The 26048-nt window shown below is 45.2% G+C and overlaps 1 protein-coding gene across 1 annotated transcript in view; it reads right to left on the reverse strand.

Annotated features, from left to right (window-relative positions):
• Positions 1-26048, reverse strand: part of Dnah9 (dynein axonemal heavy chain 9) — a 328265-nt gene that overhangs the window by 184058 nt on the left and 118159 nt on the right. The window contains 7 exon segments of the mRNA XM_051167603.1: positions 2039-2186; positions 3707-3815; positions 6330-6457; positions 10941-11151; positions 14055-14342; positions 16629-16767; positions 21351-21508. Coding sequence (XP_051023560.1) covers positions 2039-2186; positions 3707-3815; positions 6330-6457; positions 10941-11151; positions 14055-14342; positions 16629-16767; positions 21351-21508 — 1181 coding nt within the window.

The following is a 26048-nucleotide window of genomic DNA, read 5'->3' on the forward strand; positions in this document are numbered from 1 at the left end:
CCAAACTGACCAGATTCAACAGATCCCTCCCTCCTCAATGGTATATAAATAGGAAAGACTGTAGAGTGTCGCTTTCAGACAAGCCAAGCTGCAAAGAAGACTCTGAGACCAGACTAGCTGCTTGGAAGAATCAGAAACTGGTCTAATTACCTGGATCAACTGAGTCACTTGGAAGAGACACTCTCCACACTGTTGAGCTGCCTACAGGCTGTGCAGTGCGCTCAAGGTTCCCAGTTTCTGTGAATTGTCACCCATGCTTGGGTGAGCTTTGGTGTTGCCACTGTCTTTGAGTCATTTCTGCTCCTGTAAGCAATCTCTTGCTCATATTCCTGTAAGTAACCCCCCCAAAACTCATAGGTTCAACAGGTTGGACATTTGGTGGCACCTGTACTTTGGTCTGTTATGGGCCTCCTATCTGGCACAAATAGACACATGTATTGTGTCTCCCTAGGAAAAGTTGTGTCACATAACAGTAGCCCATCTCGCTAACACCTCACTCTTTTTTGGTACTATAGCTTTGCACATCATGGCGGTTGCTCACTTGACACACTGTGTAACCACTTCAAGAATCAATTGGCTTCCAGAGAGATGCATCAGATATAAAGGACAAAGGGCCCAGAGCTGCCAGGGGCTGAAAGCTTTTCAAAGGCTTCAGAGGTGGAGAAGATTTACGAAACCCCCAAATACAGAAACTACATCAAAATCAGTGTTTGGTTAAATATCTACACACTACTATCTCAATTAGTAGACTACAGCTCCGTTTCTAGTTATACAGAATACAGTGTTAATGTGGGTAGATCTGCTTTTTAGAGTGGGGGTAGGGTAGGGCTCATATAGTTAGAGTGTTTGGGTCACCTGTGACTTTGCTGCCTGTTGGAATTCTCCCTCCCTACTGCCTCTATCCCTGGGAACAACTAGAATTACAATGTGCTTGACAGGCCGGTGACTAAGGAACTAGATATTGAGTGGTAGGCCTTATCAATATCGCCTCTGATGGCTATTCTTGGCCAAATTATGGTGATGGGTCCCAGGGTCTCAGAATAAGTAATCAAAATGAACACAAACACATATATCAGCCAATAAATTATAAGTAAATGAGAGAGAAGTAAGCTTTAAGCCTGGGGGCCTCTCCATTGACCCATGTACTATTCTGGCTGTAGTATTCCTTTGCTCAGTCAAGCATAATTACCTCTTTATTTAAGTGACCATTGTTCCTATAGTTTGAATTTTGAGTGTCTACAAATATCCAATGTGTTAGCAGCTTGGTCTTCATTTTAGTGCAATTGGGAGGCAGTGGAGCCTTCAAGAGGAGGGCATAGTGGGCCATGTCTTTAGATTACTGCAGATATAATTTTGCAGATACAGCAGTCTGATGTTTTTTCCTTCCCAGATGTGAAATGAATGGTTTGGCTCTGCCACACACACTGCCCATGTGTCTCTACAGCCACCCTCAAAACAGGGTCTGCTGATTATGGTCAATCACTGCAGAGCCAGAGCCAAGACAGATATTTCTTGGTGCTTCTCTTTTACAGATGTGGAAAGCTGACTGACGCAGGTCGCTGGAGTAAAAGAAAACTCCCTGAATCTAGTGTTGGCAGGATTGGTCAAGTGACATATCACATTTGATCCCACAGTATTACACAAAGTCAGAAACAAGAAGTAGGTCTCATGTCCTTGAAAAGTGTATCCTTTACCCCTGGTCTAGGTGGAAGGACAGGCTGTCTGCTCTGAAAACCAAAGGTTCTCAGCCTTAGGACTGCTGCCAGCTATTATAGACAGTTGCCTCCTTTAAACATAACCACGTGGTCCCTAGAAAGAGCACTTTAAAACCGTCCTCCCTTCTTCCCTCACCCCTACCATTGTCTGTCTGACAATAGTCATCATATGGCCATCCTAATGTGTCTTTTCCTCTGCCAACTGCTGTGTCTGTGGGGTCCTGGTTCTGAGAACAGGACAGAACATCAGCAGGGCTTCAGGCATGAGCCAGCAGGTTCTTTATGGCTGCACTGATGGACTTCCTTCCCGTGTCTTGGCCTACCTGGTTCTGAGGGTGTCCAAGCAGGTTGGAAGGTATTTGTCAAACAGGATGGTCAGGTTGGCTCTCTCAGTCTGGACCTCCCTTTGGTCAATCCAGCTGCTCACTGGAGGGTTCCATCCCAGGTCTGCAGGGTTTATGTACAGGATCCCTGAGTGCATGGGGGAATAGGATTAAGTGAGTAGTCCATGCATGTCAAAGAGGTTCTTCACCCAGGGAAGTCAGCTTCTTGGCTTAAAAGTGTGTCGAAGACCAGCTATAGAACTGGGTCCCCACGCAGGTCAGAGAGGCCCATGGGTTTGCAGCTGAAGATCAAGACCAAGTAATGGACAAGGGAGAGTGGTGCTGAAAAAGAACCTGGGTTCAAGTCTAGATAGGAGGAAAGAAAGCCAGGAGTTGATCAGCAATGCTTGTCAGCATGTGCGAACGTACAGTGAGGGAAACTGAGGTCCCCTAGAATATGGCTGTGTCTTAGTTGTTGGACACTCTCAATTTGGCATTATTTACCAAAGACTTTTAACTGAGTTAAACATCCTAAGAGCAGATTGTCATGGATTATCTAAACGGGACATTTGCGAGTATCATTACAAGAGTCCAAAAGAGAGAGGGAGAAACAGCTAATAAATCCACATGAAGAAGGTAGAGACGGAGTGACACGTTCATAGGCCAAGGGCTGCCTGAGTTCACAGATACAAGGGGTAATGCTCTCAGGAGCCTCTGTGGGGAGCACAACCTTGCTGGCCTTCATTTTGGACATCCGACTTATGGAAACACAGGCAAATACACTTTTGCTGTTTCAAAAGTTACCAAGTGTATGTAATATGTTAGACCTGTCACGGTCACCTCGGAAAAATGAACAAAGGGTGGGGGGAGGCAGCCAGCTCTCCAGCCCTGTGTTCACCAAACTCAGTATGGCCACTCAGAGAACATCTACTATTATGTCTGAGATCATAAAGTTTCTCTTCTTTGTTATTTATTTTTATATTATTTTATGAAATCTTTGAGTAGTTTTAGTGAGATATCAATGATATATATAAAAGCACCATGCATTTAATGTGCACTCTTTGTTAGTTTTGGATATGTGAATCCATTGGTGAAACTATCACTGTGATGGCAGTCATCAAAACGTCCATCACGTCAAAGGATCTCTACGGTTCTCATGCTCTGTTCTGTTGTTTGGTAAGATCCTAGCAACCACGGCATCCTACCTCTACCTTGACCAGCTCATCAGAAAGGCGCCTTTGCCCCCTTGTCCCTGCTGATAAATTGAGCAGGTAGAGACAGGAAAGTTAAAGTCACACTGCCACTTGCAGCCGGAGTAAATGAGAACTGGTGATGCTTGCTTGTCTCTGCTGACAAGGAGGCCAACCCTGGACTGAGTGTCGCCAGATTCAAGACATCCCCATGCCACAGACAGTCATCCAGATCAGGGGCTACTTTCCCTTCCACAGACACAGCATTTGTTCTGAAGGTACAAAGTCACGTGGCCTGGGCCTCATGATGCCTGTTTGCCTTTGTGGGCATGGCTTAAGGGCTTAGAACTTGGCCAGATTTCTGAAGAATCAGGTTCGTGGCTCCTGACTGGAGCTTCCTTCAGTGCATGCCAAAGCAAACGTGCGCCCATGAACACCTGCCTCAACTGAGCCACTTGACTTGAAGGTTCGGTCATACCTGCCCTGGAGACAGTTGCTGGCGTGGCTGTGCGCAGGTGGCTGATCTCAAAAAGGAGACGCATTGTGGGGTTAAGGGGAATCCTCTCGTTGCTTGCCAGAGTCAGTACCTGGAAACCACAGGAGGGTAATCACTTAGGACTGAGCTGGGGTGCTGTCACGGTTCGAAGGTGAAATGGCCCACAGGCTCATGGGAACTCTTTGCCCTCAGCTGGTGGTGCTGTTGGGACTTGGGGTCTGCCTGGCAGAGGTGGGCCATTGATGACAGGCCTATGAAAGTTATACCAGGGTGCTACTTCCAGTTCTGTACTCTGCATCTATCAGCCAAAATGTAAAGACCCATCCCTATGTGTTCCCCTTGCTGTATCTTTTCATCATGACAAAATGGATGGATGGACGACAGTCCTTTCTCCCTTAAGTTTCTTCTGTAAGGTATCCAGTCACAGTGGGGAAAAGTATCTAATAAGATACAGTGGTTCATGGTGAGGTTTGATGGGTTCTCTTCAGCTGGGATATGCTACACTTTGAGTGTTTTCCCCCAAGCAACATAAGAAGTAGAATTTTTAATTCCACTCCTTGGAATATACCCAGAAGATGCTCCAGCACACAACAAGAACATTTGCTCAACCATGTTCATAGCAGCCTTATTCATAATAGCCAGAACATGGAAACAGCCTAAGTGTCCCTCAGTAGAAGAGTGAATAAAAAAACTGTGGTACATATACACTATGGAATACTACTCAGCTATTAAAAACAAGGAATTCCCAAAAAAACTGTGGACAAATGGATTTAACTAGAAATTATCATAATGAGTGAGTTAACCCAGAAGCAGAAAGAGTCAAATGGTATATACTCACTGATATCTGGACACTAGCCCAAGGGGCATGTCCCATGAAAGTCTTCACTTACCAGGAAAGTGGGACAGAGGGGAGGACATCCTATTGGGACTCTAGATGAGAGAAGCATGGGAGAATGGGGACATAGAAGGATCCAGAGGGTCCTAGAAACCTACAAGAAGAACATTATGATGGGCAGATCTGGGCCCAGGAGTCCTGCTCAAACTATGGCACCAGCCAAGGACAATATAGGCAGTAAACTTCGAACCCCTACCCAGATCTAGCCAACGGACAGGACATTCTCCACAGTTGAGTGGAGAGTGGGATCTGACTTTCACACGAACTCTGGTGCCCCATATTTGACCACATCTCCTGGATGGGGAAGCCTGGTGGCACTCAGAGAAAGGATAGCAGGCTACCAAGAAGAGACTTGATACCCTATGAGCATGTACAGGGGGAATAGGTTCCCCTCAGTCACAGTCATAGGTGAGGGGAGTAAGGGGAAAATGGGAGGGAGGGAGGAATGGGAGGATACAAGGGATGGGATAACAATTGAGATGTAATATGAATAAATTAATAAAATATATTTTAAAAAAGAGGTGATGAGGCCCTGAAGCCTCCACTCCCATATATGGATTAATGGTGAACACGAAAGGGCTTGAGTCTGAGTTCTTCTACCGTTGTTTTCTCGTGCCCTTCTCCATTCTACCATCGGATTACACATCTCAAAAGGCTCCGTTAGATGTGACCTCTTGATCTTAGACTTCTAGCCTCGAGAATTGTGAGTCAAGTAAGTGTCTTTTCTAGTCTTCAGTATTCTGGCAGAGAAGCACAGAACACAGACAGAACTGATTCCCACCACCCCTTGACCCCACTCAGGACTTACTATGTAGCCCAGGCTAGCCTCAAACTCACTATGTAGATGAAGGTGCCCTTGAATTCAAGATCCTCCTGCTTCTGCCTCTTGAGTGTTTGGGTTACAAGTCTGTCCCCCCATATCCATGTATTTTCTCCAACAATCCTTCCTTTTTATTTCTTTGCACCCCTCCTACTTTCACCCTTGCTCCTCAGTGAGTCTGGAAAAAAGTTATTTAAACACTTCAAATTGATGTTGATAATTTGAACAAACCAGACCATATTGGAACAATAAAACTATAAAAAGAAAGGGACTTCTGTGTTATATTTCTGATCTTCCTTCTAAGTGGCCCCACTGGGAATCTGTGCATTTAGTCTAATGATTCTGTGATGCTGGAAGCATCTGAACATTTCCAATCTGGACATGGTTTCTAAACAAGTTTAGAAGCAGTTAGCAGCATAACAGCCATTTTTATGGAGATGCAGTTAGTTTCCACTGTAAGAAATAACACTCACTCTCTGGAGATAGGCATTTATCATCCCAGAGGATGTTTGACAGACTTGGGGTGTTTCTGATATTTAGTTTCCTTATTTATTGAAGGAAAATGAAGTATAAAAAAGATTTGAATGGATGACCACGATTCCCTTCAGCACTAAATATTAAATGAATCCACAGACAGGAGATTCTGAAAAACATGAAAACCATACCCAAATAGGTAGGCAGTGGTGAGGCCCTTAAGCAGGTTAGTTTGAGGACAGGTAAGTCCTGGGTTATTATCCCACTGAAGACATTGGTATGTCTAGGCTGGACAACACGCAGAATCAGAATTTCCAGCTGTATTGTCACCCTGGGAACATTACACAGAGTCCCGCTGCCCCGCCCCCATCCACCACAGATGAACACGGATGACTTGGGGCACCCCACCATGATACCTTGTTATCATCCATGACAGTGTTCAGAGACTCAATCCACATTGGGTCTATATCACCATCCAATATGATCCACTTGGGCCCATCATGGGAGATGTTGGCGAGCTCCCTCATGATGGAGGAGAACAGCCCTGAAAGGAATCACAGAGAGCTTCTTTTCCACCCTGCACATACTCTCTTTCTCCAGCCCTCCTGTGTTGGCTACAACCCTCAGGAGATACAAACAGACGAGACAGGGCAGACCCAGCTTTGCAGTTCTTTTGTTTTAGAGATAGGATTTCTCTGTGTAGCCTTGGCTGTCCTGGACTCACTCTGTCAACCAGGCTGGCCTAGAACTCACAGAAATCCAACTGCCTGTGCCTCCCCGAGTGCTGGGATTCAAGATGTGCACCACCATGCCCAGCTGTTTTGTAGTTCTTGCACTACCTAAAGGCTGACACATTTCTGAGGCACAGCTCTCTGTGGACCAGACTAATTACAGAACATCGGTAAGAACGAAACAGCAGCAGCAATTTATGAGGGTTCAGAGTTTTAAGTGACTAAAAACCAAGTGAATCAGTTCAGCAAGTGACTGCATCAGAAGAGATTTACTTCAAGGTTTTTGAGGTGAACTTTCTGGACTTTGCAATCACAGCCTTAGCAAATGTTTATGATGGCCTTTGAAAAGCAATCCCTTTATTGTCACTGTAATTATCTGGGGATCTCTATATTAATTTGGGTAGGATTGATCTTTATACCAAATTCTCCTACTAAATAAGAGGGTCTATCTTAAAAGAATTTATTCACATATTGTTTTATGCCAATACTAAAATTGTACAGCTTTAAAAACCTATTTCATTGGCCAAAATATTCCTGAATATTTCAGGCTTTGCTGTTAATTTGAAATGGGATTTTCTCCTTTTGTGTTTTCTCTTCTTACTAGCTATTGCTAGTAGAGAGAAAAGCTACCAAAGTTTATATATTTTATGTTCATTTAACTTTAATAAATTGTTTTATTAATTCTAGTGAATAATGTCTTCTAGATTTTTCTTACTGTAAAGTTGCAGAGTTTAAAAAAAAACACATTGTTTTCCTCTAATTTATACCATATGCTCCACTTTCCTTGCCTCACTGTATTCTCTGAGCCACCAGAGCAGGGCTGAATAATAACGTCACAAGGCTTCCTGACGTGTTCCCCTTCTTAATGGAGAGGGTTTGTGCATAATTATTCAGAGAAGGTGGGTTTTCCTTTGGGCTTTAGACACATTTAGGTACAAAGGTCTTTATCATATTGGGGGTTTTCCCATTGGATCCAATTTTACCTAGACTTATCTGTTAGAAGTAGCTATTAAACTTTTAGTATCTGTTTATCAGTCTATTTTCTTTTAATTTGTCAATGCTTTTAGTGACCTGTTTTATAGAAACAATTGTCTGGCCTGCACTCTAGGAGTACATTATACTTGATAAAGTCTCAATTATCTTTTTGAGACTGCTGGATTCTATTTATCGTTATTTGATTTAGAATTTTTGCATCTACAGCAATAAGATCATGATTTTCCTTTGGTTCTACATAAAAGCTGGTATCAAAATTATTCTGGATTCACAGAAATGACTTCTGAGCCATCTTTTTATGGCTTGAAGTTGGTTTGGTCTCTGCTACCTTTACATGTTCATTTTCAGTAGTTTAATCAAGTTCCTTACTTGCTATTGGGTGACTATTGTTAATTTACATTTTGTTAGGGCTCATCTATTCCAGATACCATGTCATCTGTTTAAAACATTCTCTTTAACTCTTGAATCCATTGCTCTGTAATCACTGTATGAAAAATTATTTGAGGACATTCATAGATGTGCAAATGTGTGTGGATTACACAGGATGACCTTGGGTGCTCTTCTTAGGCACTATGCACTTACTTTTCCTTGGAGCGAGGTCCCTCACTGGCATGGAGCTCACTCAGTAAGATGGATTCAGTGGCTAGCAAGGCTAAGAGCAATATCCCCCTCTGCAACACTAGGATTATAAGCATGGACCACTGCCAGGCTTGTTCAAATGTGGGTTCTGAGGATGTAGTTCAGGCCTAGTGTTCACAAGCCAAGCACTTTAATGACTGAGTTATTTCTCCAGGCACACACATGTACACACACTCTCACACATGCACATATGCTTGTTTACATAAGATAGTATATACTGTTTCCCCACCAAGAAAACTGACAATAAACTTATTGACCTTTAAAAAGAACCAATATTCAGTGCTGTCTTGTTGGCGTTTGTTTCTGTTTGACGGTTTGTCTCCTTCTCACTAATTTCAGACTTTACCGTCTACAGTTTCATCCCCCTCAGGTTTAGTTTAATTACTTGATATAGATAACAACTTCCTTTATTTCTAGCTTTTCTTTCTTCATAGAGTTTAATGTCATTTTAGGCTTTGAATCTGCAGTGTCAAAAGAGTCTGCAGATTCTGTGTGAATCATGCCATTCACTGGTTCTTCGATGGGTTTTACTTTGATTTTCCTTCTGATTCAGGTACAGGGAACATTTTTTTGATTTTCAGGTAGGAGGAGATTGTTTGGGGTTATTTTTTGCTAGTTAATTCCAATTCTGTTGCATTATCAGAGAATGTAGCCTACAACACGAGACCTTGGAATTCAATATACCTTTCTCTGAAGCAACTGAGTTTTAAGCCTTTTAATCTGTTCCACGAAGCAAGCAAGAAAGAAATGTGTTCTACTTATGGGATGCAAAGTTGAATAACTATGTATCATTTTGAATCCAATGATTGATATATATACGAAGACTCACCTGTGTGTACACTTCCTTTTCTCTCTATTGGTACTAAGTGATTTCAAAAGGGAATACAGGAAAAAATAGCACACTACGGTCTTAACAAATTCTGAAAATTTGTAAAAGGATATATTCCATTTGCTTGGAAATTGTGCTACTTACTGAACACGAATACTTGATTTCTACATTGTCTCTACCAGTTTTGCCAAGCATAAAGTATAAATTTAATATAGTTTTAACTAGAATATCAGCAAAGGTTTAAAATGTTGAATTATATAGTATCAAGCTCAAATTTAGTATGGAAAAAACAAGTGCTTGAGAGTATTCAAGAAGGTTATAAAAAAGCCGGGCGTGGTGGCGCACGCCTTTAATCCCAGCACTCGGGAGGCAGAGGCAGGCGGATCGCTGTGAGTTCGAGGCCAGCCTGGTCTACAAAGTGAGTCCAGGATGGCCAAGGCTACACAGAGAAACCCTGTCTCGAAAAACAAAAAACAAAAAAAAAAAAAAAGAAAGTTATAAAAGAATTATGAGGGGCAACGTGCTTCATCGATTTGTAAAATATGCTTCAAAATGACTGTAGCTGACACAAAATGAAAGTAGTTTAGGAAGAGGAAAATATGAGAGTGGGACAGACTGGAGACCCTGGAATCAGAGCTCAGAGTGCCTGGGGTTTACACATGACAAACTAGTGTTTAGGCTCAGATGGAAAGAATAGTTTATTTAATAAATGGCACTGGCACCATCAATGGCCCATCTGGAAGGAAATAAAGCTGGTTTTCTACACTGCCTCATACTAAGCCCCCACATAAATTCCAGATGGGTTAAGAAATGTTAATGTAAAAGAATCCTTATTGAAAAAATTTATGATCCTATATCTGCAGCTGAAAATTAGACAGAATTATAAATTAACAGGAATTCCAGCTGCTAAAAGAGTGAGACACACATAATTTCTTTTTAAAAATGCATTATATGACTCAGCATGAAGCTCTACAGACACAAGATAGGAGATATCATTAGCAACACACGTAACATATCACAAAGAGAGTTGTCTTTGGGGCTTGTGCATGTACATATGAACACTTACTCACTGATACAAAGTAACAAAGGGAAGCAAAACACAGGCCAAAACAATAATAGCAGCAAATATTACTAACACCAATAATAACAAAGAGCCATAAGAAGGAAAGCATCACTGACAAGAGAAGTAAAACTCAGAGGTGTAGCTCATCAGTTGTCTCTGGCTGAAACTCCTACATTCTAGAAATTCAGACAGTTTAGCTATGATGAAGTCAGACACTGAATCATTAGGAGAGGCTGATATCTCCTCACTCAGACCACAGGCTTTGTGGGATCAGGGTTCCTCTGCAGCCCTGCGGAAGGCAATATGACCCTACAAGCCCTTCTAGGGTAGAAAGGTCATCCCAGGTGTCACCAGGGACTAGGTCCAGACTCTGTTCCATAGCAGGCATCCTTTTCACCACTGCTAGGGCAGTGCCTGTGGTGGGGAGGGTCCCTGTACTGGATGCTGGCAGGTCCCTCCCCCCTTTTTTTTGAAGATGAGCCATGAGCTTCCCTTCCTTGCACATCCCGTGGATCCATATGAGGTGATGCAACCACTCTAAGGTACTTTAAAGACCTTTATAAACGCGAGCTAAAGAGTTCTCAGGGGAGAGACATTTGGAAAGCTAGGGTTCTCTGCCCAGGCCAGAGTGGCTTCTCCTCTAATCTTCTTTGGTGGTCCCCATGACCAGCTCAGCATCCTCTTCTCTGTAGCTCACCTCTAGACCTTTGAGACCGACAGGGACTCACTCTACGGATCAGAAAGACTTTGTCTTGGAGCATCTCACTCTTACCATCTTTCCATTCTCGAGTAGCTGGATTGATGATGCCAAAGAGTTCGTCATTTGTGACAGCTTTGGGGTTGAGGTCAGTCCACGCAGGGCGACGTCTCATGATCTGATAGGTCTTGTGTAAAGACCTCAGGACCTGTGACTTGCCGGTGCCGGCACCACCCACCACAAACACGGAGTGCCTCACGGCAAGCAGCTCCTCAAGCTGGACCACCTGGGAGGAGGAAAGGCAGCTGGGACAGGTTATCACACACGGACGCTTGCTGTGCTGTGAGCAAAGCTGGTGTTGGAGTGAGGCTTGATGTCAACAAACATGGTGGGGTCTAAGACGCAAGAGCATCACGGCCCTCTCACTCGCCCATGTGGGTATCAGCGGCCAACCAAGCTCTAAGAAGGTATCAGAGATGCGGCATTCTGATTACGCTGGTCTAACAGAGAAGAAAGTCACACAGGAGATCGCAGGACGGGGGTGAAAAGTAACATGTGTTTACAAAGTGTTGTGGGAGTCACTCATCTTGAAGATGACAAGAATGTGGGAAGTTTTCCAGAGAAGAGGGCATTGGAAACAGGGCTCCACAGGTAACTAGGAGTTTGTCCAGAGGATGCACAGGGAGGATGCTTTGGGAGACATCAGGGGCGGGAGGATGACAGCATAAACAACGGTTTGCAGTATGATGCAGAGTGTGACGTTGGCTGGGTGGTTTGGAAAAGATGGAGACAGAAAACAGCATGGAGACAATGGCAGCATCAAACTACTGTGCAGGCAGACACTAAATTAAGGCTCAAAAGAACAAAGAGATCTGTAAGTAGCCAAGCTCCTGCCACCCTCTGCCCCTCCGGTGGCAACCTAGAGCACAGGAGAGAAGTCCTAAAAATCCTTAGAGAGGCTTAAAAATCCCTTTGGCAATCCGGCCCAAGCCAGACTCCCCCAACAATGACACGCACGCAGCTCACGGATGCTGGGTTCCACGTCTTTGCCTTCGGCTTACAGGTGCCTTTCCTGTATCCCAGCACTTGACAACATCACAGTGGCTACTTTCCTGTCTCACTATTTGATTGTCAGCTCACCACAGGGAGCCAGGACTTCCAGGGGTAGGGCCTGGTGGTGATCAGGGCTTAGGTAACTTAGGGACATGGTATCACAAGGGGCTAGGGTTTCTTGTGAGACCCTGGTTCATTGTCTTGAGAAAACAGTTATATGAAATTCCTGAACCTGGCCATACCCAGGGCTCTCCAGCTTTGTACTGAGGCATGATTGTTTGACTGAAAACATATTCTGCCATTGTTGCCCACCATGCTGGTCCTCACCAGGGCTGAGTCAATGTAGGCATTATGCCGTTGAACCTAAAGTTTTAAAAATCGGGGCTGGCCATGTCTTTCCAGACTCTCTGGAATCTGGTCAGAGAATCTAGCACCTCAATATCTGTCATGTTCTTCAACTTTTTTCCTTCCAGTATCTTGTTTTTTTTTTTTTTTTTTTTGGTCAGTTTATGGCATTTGGCTTTATTCCCTTTTCCCTCTCTTTTTCTATAGCTGCTTCTGATAAGATGGAGGCTCTTTGGTGAACATTCTTAAAGCAGAAGCATCCATACTCCACTTCACATGTGCATTTCCACTGTAGCTTCTAAAACACAATTCCCCCCAGCGTCACGGAGGCCTGATCAAATCCTGCCATTCCTAGGCTTCCCACTGGTGCCTGTGTAACACACCCCTTTGTTGACCCCTTTTAGCCTAACTAGACGGCAACCTTGCCTTACTTTATGTCAAAAGTCAGTCTATGCATTGGGCTTTGAAGGCAGGAGAGAGTGAGTGTGGATGGATCCACTGGCTGCAAAGGGCAGGTCATGCTTCCCTCTCCTCTGTAACATGGAATCCCAGAAATGAAAACACGCACCCTAGTGTAACAGGAAGGGTGTGTGCAATTCCATCTTAAATTTGTCTTTGCAGAACTTGGGGCTGACTCTCCACCAGGGAGCACCCTGAGTGTTGGCTGTTCCTCCTGGAAGACCTTTGCCATACTTCCCTTCAGGGGCCACACTGTCTCCCTCATGTAAGGCCTCCCTGTACTGTCTCGCAGAGGCTCATTTCTCTTTTCACTTGTGAAATGCCTCTGTATTATCTGCCTCAGGTTGTTGTGCAGATCAAGTGCGAGGCAGAATATAAATCCCGTGTGGGAACTCTAAAGTGATGGCCGTGTGTTTCTCACGCCCACTATCTGACCAGAAGAATAATTTATGGCTTTGTACTTGGAAACCTTGGCTGTTCTTTGTAGCAACTCTCTTCCACTGCCAGCTAAACCTGTTTCCATGCCATGCACTCATTTCTAGCATTTCTCTCTCTCTCTCTCTCTCTCTCTCTCTCTCTCTCTCTCTCTCTCTCTCTCTCTCTCTCTCTCACACACACACACACACACACCATGTGACCATCACATTCTAAAACTCACACGTGAAAATAACAGGCTCACAGAAAACCAGGACTGGTGAGGGCCCTAAGAAATGCAAGGAATTCTGTGTCCTGAGCACTGAAAGATGGGCAGCGAATCCCGTCCCTAACGCAAAAAAAATTGGCACAGTTCATGCCTGTGCATCTTTTACTTTGCCTCATTGCCAGTCTGTGCTTTGCAGGCTTACACTGGGCACTGGGCTTCCTCATTAGAGAGGCAGGTCCTGTTCTGTTGGAGACTATTTTAACATCAATTAAAGATCAGACCCAGATGGAACTTGCCTCATTAAGCCACTGTTTGAGAGTAAGGAAGACGGTTTCCCAGGCTCTTGCAGCTTCTGCAGCAGAGGAAAATCACCCCAAATTGGTCTTAAAGACACCAGCAAGATGTACCGTAGTAAAGTTCCAGCTTCTCCTCTGGAAGGCTTTAGCACTAAATAGTTCATTTTCCATTGAGGCTAATGCACAGGGCTGCCTCTTTCTCTTGTCTTCCCACCGGTATTCCACACTATGCCCCATCCCCCAGCCAAGAACTACTAAGTACATTGAGTTGTTTCTAACTGGGTATGTATCTGTACAGCTAAAACTCCATGTGAGTGAAGAATGAAGTGTAACTCGTGGTCCAAGAAGAGAACCCAGAGACAGAGAAGGCTCGTCAGGGAAAGCTTCGTGTACCTTGAGCACAAAGTTGTCCTCAGCCTGGAGCTTAAGTTCCAAGACTGCTTTCCGAACCACAGCTTCAAAGTTCATGTCTCTCCTCCGGGGGACATCCAGAGCAGGGAAGAGGTCACCAATCAGACCCATGAACACTGGCATGTCATCTGTCACAATCTTGGGGACATTGAAGTCCCTCAAGGAGCGCATCAGTACTTGGTCCTCTGGTCGGTCTGGGTCTCCCCGTTTCAGGGAGCCTGCCACCACGAGGACAGACTTGATGGCCCGCAGTCCCCAGTCATAGTGATCCTGTGGGAAGACAACACAGCTGAGGAAATGGAGCATTGGCTGTGTGGGCTACGCAATTACAGGCAGATCATGCTACAGGTCACTACTGCAGCCGAGGTGGAGGGTGGGTAAATAAGTCTCTGGACACCAAATACTAGTCTGGCATTGCCTACATTTTTCTAGCTATGATAACAAAGCAGACACGGAACATTCAAGGGGATGGGGTTCCCGGTGGAGGGGGGATGAGAGAGAACCATTGATTTTCAAATGGATCTGGCTGTTCCCAATATATTCAGAGGGCGGGAGGGCTGTCAAGAAGAGAGCATCTTAGCTGTCAGAGGAGGTACAGGCTGAGCTTGAAGTTTTCCTTAGAGGTCTCCAAACTCACTGAGAATAGTTTTGAAAAGTATAGTTCCTGAGGCTGGGAGGGTATAGTCAATGGCAGAAATCTTGCCTGGAATATGCGAGTTCCTAGGCTTGATTCCCAACCCTACGAAACAATGCCAGAGCCACCATGGTACCACCAGAGCTGATAGTAGAGTCTGGGGAAAATGGATCAGAAAACTGACACCAAGGGCTCCACGGCATGGTGACGGGGGGGGGGGGGGGTGGTTCAGAGTACAGAGTTTGAACTCATATAGATCGGAGTTCAAGTCTGTGCTTTGCTTCACACCAGATCAGCCCATAATTCGGGCTGTGATAAGTGCTACAAAGAAAAAAAAAATTCCCATGTGCAGTGAAGACAAAAGATGCGGGGGGGGGGGGGGGGGGGGGCGCACCCGGTGGCTGTGGACTAGAGACAGTCTCCTGGAAGAAAAGCATTAAATAACACTGGGAGGGAAAGCCATACATTACACACAGACAGGGGCGGGGGCAGTGCGGTAAAAGTCCAAGAAAACAAGTTTTCTACATACAGGCTCAGGGTGAATGAATAGTGTATCTCTGGGAACTCTGTGGCAACTTGAGCAGGCGGAAACAGCCTGAGAACGCTGAGCACGAGCCGTCGAGGAAGGAAGAGCATAGAGCTCTGCAGCCTTCGGCAGAGGGAGCAAAAGTCTGCCTCAATGCTAAGACCAGTGAGGAACATTTGAAAACAATTACTTTAGTTCAACTGGGATCTCAAAAACGGGTTGAGGAAGTTCCGTCACCAGCAGCGAAATTACTCTAGAGGCAGGTTACAAGAACTTAACAGAGAGACATGGGGACTTGCAACTAGAGCAGCAGCAGGGAGTAGGAGAAAGCACGGGTGTTCTGGTTAGAATGTGCTAGTTAGCACTCTGTTGCTGTAAAAACAATCTAGAACAACTTGGGGAGAAAAGGATTGACTTACAGATTACAGTTCATCACTGAGGGAAGCTGAGAGAGGAACCCAAGGAAGGATCCAGAAGCAGAAAAGCCTGGGAGCAGCTTGCTAGTTTGGGTCCTGACTCACATTGTGCCCTCTCTCTTTCATCAGTCACCTAGCTCACATACTGTGTCAAGAACAGGGAAAGAAGGTGGGAGCGGGCAGGGAAGAGCAGCTTTGAGTGTGCTGAGCAAGGATGCTCGTTAGACATGGGAGAGTGGTGGGTACCCAGCTGACAATATTCAGTTAGGCAGGAGGGAGAGGCTTGTGACGGAATGGTGAGCACAGAAGTCACAGGCCTGAAGGTCAGTGGTGACAGGAAACCTAGAGGGAGGGCACAATGAAAATGCATGGAGAAAATAGGATTCCTTTCTCTTGTAACTACGTAACAGGGCTGACAGCACCCATGACAGGGTAGGTGATCAGAGAGAGAGAACCCCCCCCCCCAAAAGGGGATGTGAAACTCACTGGGAAGCTTTTTTTCGGTTGTCGTTGACACCCAGAAATTCTCCATTCGGAGTATTGACTTTGCAGGCCCAGGCCCAGGCTTTGTTAAGATGCTAGTTCTTGGGCCTGCCTTCAGGAGAGGGCGTTTGGACCTCACACTACTCAGGCACAACATGGAGCTGTTGTTCTAAGGCACGCCCAGCACACAGCCCATCTCATGTTCCTTCAGGAAGATGCCATTCCCTTCAGGGATTGTCACTTGCCACTGCCACACTCCTCATGGGGCACTTGTCCGAGAAAGGCTATTAAGAACTCTATTTTAAAAATAATTCAGTGCTTGAAAACTTTGAAAGAGGGCTGAGTTGAACACTGAAGACAAACTTCTATCGCACAAATACCCAGGGCTTTTTCATATTGCACAGAAGGCCAGACACTCTGTAAGAAACCTCTAGCCCATTGGCTTCGAGTTGGGCCACAGCATGGTGCTTGGCCATCAGCCTCCCCTGAGGCCTTACCTGTTTGGAGAGAAGTTCTTTACACAGCTGGTAAAGAGTGATGAACTTCCTGGCCAGCACTCGGGCCTCAATGAACCCTTCTGCTACCAGCATGATCTCACAGATCAGCTCAAAGTCTGGAACCACCATTGCACAGGGCCTGGGTGCAGGGAGACACAGAGGCAGAAACACTGGGTTGAAGGGAGCCAGGCAGGATAAGAGATGGCTGCTGCGATCACGCAGAGAACTGTCTTCCAGGGCAAAACCTCACAGAAGGACCTTTGTAATCACTTTACCTCACACACCTCTACATCGGAGATGAGTTAACTAAGGATACAGGGAGTGACCCTCCTACACAGAGTGGCGGGTGATGCTAGCAGAACAGGGCAGAGTTGGGACTACAGCTCAGGTCTTGTATCTTGAGGTCAGAGTGCCTCGTGCAAAGGCAAGGATTAACCCTAGTAAGCTGTCTATAGTAGGTAGGAGCTAATCGGAGAATGGAGTCTCTCCCTAGGTGTCTGCTGGAACCACAGCTTTCTTGCCTCCATTTCCTTAAGGTGGGGATGTCTTCCAGATAGCCATGGCTTGTTTTGTACTTATTTGTGTAAGATGTATTTAAGTTTACAATGCTAAGGGCCAGGTAGGATTGATTAGCACCATTTTGACACAAGAACAGAGAAGGTCTGAGACTTTCATCTCTGTATAAGAATGTGCTATGGCACCAGCCAAGGACAATACGTGCAGTAAACTTCAAACCCCTACCCAGATCTAGCCAACAGACAGGACATTCTCCACAGTTGAGTGGAGAGTGGGGACTGACTTTCACATGAACTCTGGTGCCTCATATTTGACCACGTCCCCTTGATGGGGAGGTCTGGTGGCACTCAGAGGAAGGATAGCAGGCTACCAAGAAGAGACTTGATACCCTATGAGCATATACAGGGGGAGGAGGTCCCCCTCAGTCACAGTCATAGGGAAGGGGAGTAGGGGGAAAGTGGGAGGGAGGGAGGAATGGGAGGATACAAGGGATAGGATAACAATTGAGATGTAATATGAATTAATTAATAAAATATTTTTTAAAAACAAGGTGCTATGGTTTTCCTTTCTCTGTCACTACTGATATACTTTAAAAAAATTTTTAAAATGACTTGTTAAAGCTATTAACTTATTTGGCATGTTATGGGAACATTGTGTGTGTGTGTGTGTGTGTGTATGTGTGTGTGTGTGCGCGCGCGTGCAAGGTATGTGGAAATGAGAAGTCCGACTTGAATGCCGTTCCTCAGAAGCTTCCCACTGATCCAGGCTGGCCCAGGGAGACACCTGTGTTCTCCTCCCCAGCACCGGAAAGATGGACACCACACCCAGCTTTTGGCAAGCCGCCTGAACACACATCCTTGTGTCTGCACAACAAGCGCTCTACTGGTTGAGGTATCTCCCTGGCCTGTTACATCTCTTTAGTTGCCATTTTTCCTGTGTTGATAACATGTGTTTTTCAAAATAACTCAAGCACATGCTGTCCTTTGAAATGTTTTATCCTGCAGTCAGAAGCAAAGGAGCCACCAAATATTTAGATTCTTGAAATTATTTAGCAGTCTGCACACGAGGACATCGGCAGTATGTATGTGGCCGTGTAAGAGTACGCTGCAGAAGGAAGACTGGAAAGCAGCATGGGAAAATATTAATTAACGAGAGCAGTATATTAAATAATATGGCCAGTCCCCAGCTTTGAAAAAAATGCTGACACAGTATGGGAAGAAGAATGCCAAGAGATTTAGAGGAATGCCCCTTGGTAACAGGCCTGGGCTGGTGGGCACCCAGGCTGTAGGTTCAAACCTCAGGTCTGCTGTTTACTCACTAGGGAATCCATCTGTTTTCTCCCAATACACGGGGGAAACTAACAATATCTTCGCTGCAGGGCCTTTGCAAGAATTAAGTGTAAAACAGACGTTCATCTTAATATTTTAAAAGTAACTTCCTCGGGGCTAGAGAGATGAGTCTGTGCTTTAATACCATTGGCTATTCTGACACAGAGGATCTGGGTTTCGTTTCAAGCTCCCCCGTGGCCACTAGCAACCATCTGTAACTCCAGTCCTAGAAGATGCAATGTCCTTTTCTGGCCTCCAGGAATATCAAGGAGGTAGGTGGTACACATGCATACATGCACGCAAGACATCCATGCACCTCAAATAAAAATAAATGACACAGAGATATTGTTGGCGTTGTTTCCCATATTTCCTCTATGAATATATTATAGATTGCCAGAGTCCAAATGTTTGTATCCCCCTAAAATTGTTATAGAAACCCACAGTATGATAGGATTGGGATTTAGAGGACATGAGAAAGAGGCCTAAGGAGCAGGGTGAGGTCAGAGAGCAAGCTTGCTGCCTCCTTGCCACAGAAGAATACCATGAGGTGACTGTGAGGAGACAGTTGCCTGAGTCCAGCCATCTCAGAGACAACTTCTCTATCTTGCTGGCAGGTTAACTAAGTTCATGTTACCGGGCATAGGAACCAATTCCTGTCCTGATTGGTGGGAAGACGTGACAATAACTTGAACAGATGTTTATGATTTGCAAGCTTAAATATTGTGTGATATTATAGCTCAGGATTGCAGTTCAGCTCCTGAGTCTGTTCTGTGGCCCTGATCGATCAGTAGCAGATGATTAGAATAAATTTTTTGTCATCTGCATTGATCTGGTGTTTGAGTTATGTTGGGTTTTTAAAAAAAGGGGTTGTATACAGTGTTTAGCTGCATGCACATGTGCGTGCCAGAAGAGGGCACCAGATCACATTATAGATGGTTGTGAGCCACCACGTGGTTGCTGGGAATTGAACTCAGGACCTTTGGAAAAGCAGCCAGTGCTCCTAACCCCTGAGCCATCTCTCCAGCCTCAAGTTATGTTGGATTTAAGTGAACTCCATAACAGTGGCCATCCCTTGCAACTTGGAAGTGAGCCACCTTTGAACTTAACCATCTGATCCTCTGAGACCTTGGACTTCTGGCTTCAAGCACACAGAGCAATGTCTACTGTTTCAGTCAGCTAGTCTACAGCAGTTTGCTATTGCTGGTGGCTCACACTAAGATTACCTTAATTGAGGAAGAAAATATGTAGAAAAATTCCTACCTGGATGATGAACTTACCTGTATTTTTGTCTGTCATGCATACCTTACTGAATACTCTGGGCACACAAACAGCAGTGTTTTGTACCAGTGAGTACAGCCTGCTAATATTACAATGGCTTTTGTTTAAAGTAGGGATTACTTGGGAGAGGACATGCCCACATTGATGACACAGAGAGCTGCTATAACAGGAGTGAGAGAGAGGCTGAGCCAGATGTGTGGTGGCACATGGCCATGATCATAGCGCTCAGGAGGCTGCGGCAAGCAGGATCACAGGTCCCAGGCCAGCCTGGACTACACAGCAGGATCCTGTTTTAAAGCAAGCAAGCAAGCAAACAAACTGAAAAAAAAAAAAAACCCAACCAAATCTGGGAGAGACTGGAGCAGCCAGGGAGATGCTTGGCAGCCTGACTGGCCACCATAATGTTGACTCCATCTCCCCTGGAGAGGACAAGATCCCCTAGCTGCCAAAGGAGACAAACAGCCCTGCCACACTTCCCACTGTCTCTCTCACTTAGAAAAAGTTTAATAAACAGAAGCTGTGAAAGCAGGAAGCATCCTTCAATCTTCTTTTTGTTGAGCCAACCTCACTTATCTTGAAAATAAGATGCAAACTCTAGTTGGTGCTAGGAAGACGTTTGTGTTTTCTTATCAAAATTTAAAAAAAAAAAAAAAACAGTTAAAAACATTGCCATATGCGCTGGTGGCAAGGGTGAAATAAAAGAGGTGTTTCTATGCATCTTTACCAGGATGTAATTTGACACTGAGCTCTTTAGAAAGTAATTTGGCAATGTATATCAAAAGCCTTAAAAATGTTCCTGCTCGTTAACTCTGTAATTCTGCTCTGGGAAGCTAGCCAAACAAAATAATCATGCATACAGAAAAAAAAGATTTATATATAAAAATGTACATTACAGAATTATGTATGAATTTATTTTAAATGCAGAAACACTCCTAATATTCAGCCATGAGGAGCTAGTTAATTACACCATGGACCATGTACTTGATAGAAAAATATGTAGCCATGGAATGAGATTTATTAAAAATACCCAATAGGAGAAAATATTTATGATACACTAGGGGGTGAAAATAAATAATAAAATTGTACACAAGTCACAAATGTATATTGTAAGTACATAAAATAAAATTAATATATACATATGTAACTGAATGAGCTACAATTAAGTAAAAAATGATTTTAGTCTGGTGCCGTTACAGCAAAAGCAGATCTTTAAAAATCTACTTTTGTTTTTTTTTTAATTGATTTTTCATACAATATATTTGATGATGTTTCTCCTCCCCCAACACGATAGGACTTATGCACATATGAACTCATAGAGACAGTGACAGAACACATCGGAGCAGCACAGGTTCAAGCCAGACCGGGGCCCACCGTGGAGAGAGGGAAGCAGACACAGGGCCCCACTCTGAACCATGAAGCATACTTGATAGCAAAGAGAAAGTCAGCTTTCTCCAAATGAGTTTCAATGGGTAAAACAAACAAACAAAACTACTATCTAAATGTTCCAAATTTTCTCTAATATGTAAACTACATTTTTAATAGGAAATCACAAGAAGCTCCCCTTTTCAGGGTCCTTGTGTGGAGACATACAGCCACTTACCTGAAGAGAGCCTTGAGGTTTTCTGGCAGTTCTGTGCGGCCAGCATAGCCTGGGTTCATGGTGATGAAGATGCCCACAGAAGGATCCAGGCTAATCTCTTCCCCGAGGAAGTTGAACCTCTGCTTCCGGTCTCTGATTGCATCCTGGATGCTTTTCACCTGGTTGGGGATCAGAAGAAAATGGCTCTGTACATTTTAGTGGTGGGCGGTGGGCAATAAGTAACTAACGTTGGAAATCCAGACACGCAGCACAGGCAACAGTCTGTGGCCCCTGCATAGAAAGACAAACATGGTGCCTCCACCCTGGAGCATTTGCTGACAGCGCTAAATATGAGGCCAGAAGTCTCCTTACACTGTGGCTACTTGGATGGGCGTGGTCAGGAAGCAGGTGTTTGTCTCACTTGGAATCTGGGTTCCTTGAAATAACACCTAAAGGAGCCCCAGTGCTGAGAACTCTGTGTGTGTGAGAGAAAGAGAGAGAGGGGTGGGGTGGGGGGCAGGAGGGAGAGGGGTTTTGCACACGCCAGTGTTGTGCCTCGGGGCCTCAGACCTAGTCCTGAGTACTTTTTATGCACAGAAAGCCATTCAAATCTCCAGATAGCTAGAGGGGACATTTCAACCCATCACCTCCGCTTCTTCATCTCAAGAAGCTCAGAGAGGTGAAGTGGTTTGCCCACAGTCGCAGTGCCCCTTTTTGGGGCAGCAGGATTTGTGTCTATGCCAGGGGATTCTTGAACAAGTGTTCTTGGCCACTGCACCATGGTGAGAATGGCAGTACCTGCCTGCGCCGCCCCCCCCCTCCCCCCGCCCAGCTTGCTCTAAGGGTAATGAACCCCACATAGAAAACAAACCGGAGGCACGCACGGAAGTTTTGCACCTGGGCATTGTCCCCTATAGCTGTGTGTACTGTCTTTGCTGAAGCCCCTCCCATCTCTCCCCAGATTGCGGGTCCAGGGTGACGCTATGAACAGGTCTGAAAGATGTTTCCTTCACAGATGGGAGAGTCCAGACTATGGGGAGGGATGGCGTGAGCCAGAATGGCAGAGGTAAGCTGGGACTTGAAGAGGGACCTCTTCAAGAGCACTCCACCTTCTAAATGCCTCCGAGGAAGCCAGAGGACTATATTAGCTGAAGCATTAAAGGGTTAATAGTCTTCAGGAGAGCTGGGAAACTCTGGATGGGAATGCTGACACGTTGTTAACAGCCTCACAGCCTGCACAGGAGGCAGGGATCAGGATCAGGAATGCTCCTGAAAGTAGGGCAGCATGCAGACCTGTTGGTATTTACAACTTTGAGGCTGCTGGGGTGCCACCATGCCTGGAATCTTCCACTCCCCACAGCTCCCTTTTGCCCTATAAAAACCCCAAGCTCCCCAGCCCCCAGCCTCATGCGTCAGCCCCCAGTCAGACTACTGCCCTTCACTTCTGATTAAAGGTCAGCCTGCTTCTGTAGAGGTCAGTCTCCTCTTTTTCTATTACCTCCATCAGTCCCCATTTAACAAGTGAGACCTGTTCAGAGCTTCATTCTGGGTAGCTCTTTCAGTCAGAAGAGAGACCAACAGAACCCAACCGTGTGTGCTTTTCACACTCTGCTTTGAAATACGTGGAAAAAAAAATGATCAGCTCTAGGAGAAAACAAAGGGCACATACCAGCGGGCTGGCTTTGCTCAGGCTCCACAGTGTTTCTGGAAATTTCTAGCCTCCTGAAGGTCTTGGGAAGCAGAGCCTGAAGCTAGCTAGGACCAGGGCAGGTTTTTAAATAAACTTCCAGCAAGTATGGATGCTAGGAAAGCCAAGGGTAGCCCAGTTCTGCAGAGGGCGAGGGAGGGTGCATGTACGTGTGTGTCAAGGTGGCAGAGAAAGGGAAGGGACAACATAGCCAGGATATGTGACAGTTCAGCAATTAGGATGCAGCTCTCCTTCTGCAGCAAAGTTGTAATGACTGAATGTATTTGAGCTCACAGCAATTAGCAGAAGCCTGAGACTGCCCTTGGTGCAGAATACCAATGCCACTTGGGCAGTACCCTGCCTCCGGGCTGGCCACCCAAGGCAGAACACTCCAGATTCTTTCCAGGCTGACAGCCCCAGCCCTGCTCTGCCTTGGAGCTCCTTGCTACCCTCCACCTGAAAGTCAGGTGGTGGGAGAACGCTGTTTGCTTCCTTCTCTCCTCGTCGTTCAGTCTATAAAATATACAGAGCACCTTCTTGGCGAGGGACAGCGAGGCGAGTTTAATTAGCGGTTACAAGATGTTGTGCTACCTTTGGGTGAAGGCCAAGGCGAGAGCTTAGGACCCTCCTGCTGTTTATCCTGACTCAGCACTCTCTACCCAAGCACTGATGCCCAGAAAGCCCATGCTCAGCAGGAATTTATGACGTACTTTGGATTGGAGGCATCTGTGCTTTTGTGTAAAATTCTGTAGAGGGCTCTTGAGGGAAATGACTGCGCAGGCCCGGGGCTGTGGGCGATGCTGGAGCTTCTATGCTGGCTGACAGGTGTTTCTCTCCGCCTGCTTGGGCCACACAGGAGGTCATTGGCTGTGACTCTTCCTCACTGCTTCTGCAGCCAGTGAGATTCTTGGGACAAACCATAGAGACAAACCACAGGGATGTGACTGCAATCAGGATCCAAGGGGCCTGGATAAAGTCCAGAGGGTTGGGGGTGCCAGAGGAGGATACAAGTACACAGGGAAGGTGGAGCTCAAATGCAAGCTTTGTTTGATGGAAGCTGCCAAGCTGACTTTGCACACACATCTCTAAAGTCATCAGGAATAAATAATAATAATAATAATAATAATAATAATAATAATAATAATAATAATAATAATAATAATAATAATAACTGATGTTTTTAAAGTACGTGACCAGTACCAGCTACTATTCTGAACCTTTTTCAGAAAGCATCTCACTCAGTTCCTTGAAGACTGAGATGGGTGGTCTGAGACCCCAATTTTACAGAGGTGGACGTGATGTTAGCATCAGGGGGACAAATAGAAAATGTTCTGTTTTTCGAAACTTTTTTATGAATCTAAAATTGGCTCAAAGTGAAAAATGAACAGGAAAATTAAAGTATGGCCGATAATGAACAGTTGCCCAAGCAAAGCAGGTCAAGTCTTAAAATCAAGTGTGCTGAAACCAAAGCTTGTGTGCTTAGCTTAGCCTCTTCTCCCAGAAGAGGCACGGCACCATGACACCGGTAGAGCATGACCTCGTCAGACTCAGGTCCCTACATATTCTGAGAACCCAATAGGTAGTTTGGCCCTTATTTGACTACCACAGATAGAACCTTCTAGGGTCCTACGGTATCAGTTAGGTGGCAGCCTCTTCCTGCAAGGTTTATTTGTATTTACATACATGTCATTTGTTTTACTCTGAAAATAATGTCTATTATGCATTAGAAACATTTCCTATAAGACAAGAGAGAAGTTCATATTGCCCACTAAAGAGTCAGAAATACGCTGGGTGCAGTGGCACATGCTTGTAATCCCAGCACTCAGGGAGGCAGAGGCAGGTGGATCTCTGTGAGTTCAAGGCCAGCGTCCTCAACAAAGCCAGTCCAGGACAGCCAAGGCTACACAGGGAAACCCTCTCTCTAAAACACAAAAACCAACCAAATAAGCAAAAACAGAAATGTAAAGCTGTTAGGATGCTATGGTTCTCAACTGGAGATCATTTTCACCCAATCCCCATGGGTGTATTTGGTCTCTAGGGACAGTCTCGCATCATGGATGGAAGGATGCTGCAGGTACCTAGTGGGTGGATATTCTATACAGCACAGGACAGACCTTTGCAACAGACCTAACCCAGAAGCTGCCATTCTCTGAAGGTTCCATCCTGTGTCCTCCCACTTGGGCCTTAAATCTGTCATAGTAGATGACATATGCAAACTGTTCTGTCTTTTTGCTCATGATACAATTTAGGGAGGTCATAGGCTAACCTCATCTGCGTGAATGTTCTCAGTTTTTTTTTTTTCTCTCTCTACCCCTTTACCATACTCCTTTCAGTCTAGAAAGGAACCCCGTTCTCTGGCCATTCTTCTATGAAGCCTTTGTTCAAATTCCACATATCACTAAAAGCCTGCCTGGATCCCACAGTAATGGTAGGATGGGCTCACCTGCCTTTAGGACGAGCAGCCCAATCACTACTTTGTACATTTTTGTCACAGTTCTGTGTCCTTTGACAGTAAGCTCCTCTACAAAGGGTGCAACTCTGCTCTAAGACTGGAGCATTTGTCCCACACCTGGAGTCCTTGGAGTTATGCTGTAAATCTCTTGCTAATGAACCTTCTGGCTTTTATTTATTTTGGGGAGGGTGAGGGACAGGGCCTTGCAGACTAGCCTTAGACTCACAATCTTAGCTGGGATTTTGGATATTTGCTGCCATGCCTGCCTTGGATCAGCTGCTCAGTGGCTTCATGCCTCACTCCAGACCCCTGTCAGTGCCCGTACCACAAGTAGCGGGGACACCAGACAATATGGGGGAAGGTCAGTTGTTACATGTTCAAGGTGATGAGTTGTACCTTGCTGGAATGTTTCACAAAACTCAGACAGTCCAAGGTCTAGAGAGCTGACTGAGCCAGCAATGAGGAGACTCTGAGAAGAATTAAACAGTATAATGCTTTTTAAAAATAGTGAGTAATTTCTCTCGCAATTGCCACACTGAGGATTTTCCCAAATGGGTATGCAATTCTGCTTGACCAACCT

This window comes from Acomys russatus, chromosome 25 (assembly GCF_903995435.1).
Source record: "Acomys russatus chromosome 25, mAcoRus1.1, whole genome shotgun sequence".
NCBI lineage: Eukaryota > Metazoa > Chordata > Mammalia > Rodentia > Muridae > Acomys > Acomys russatus.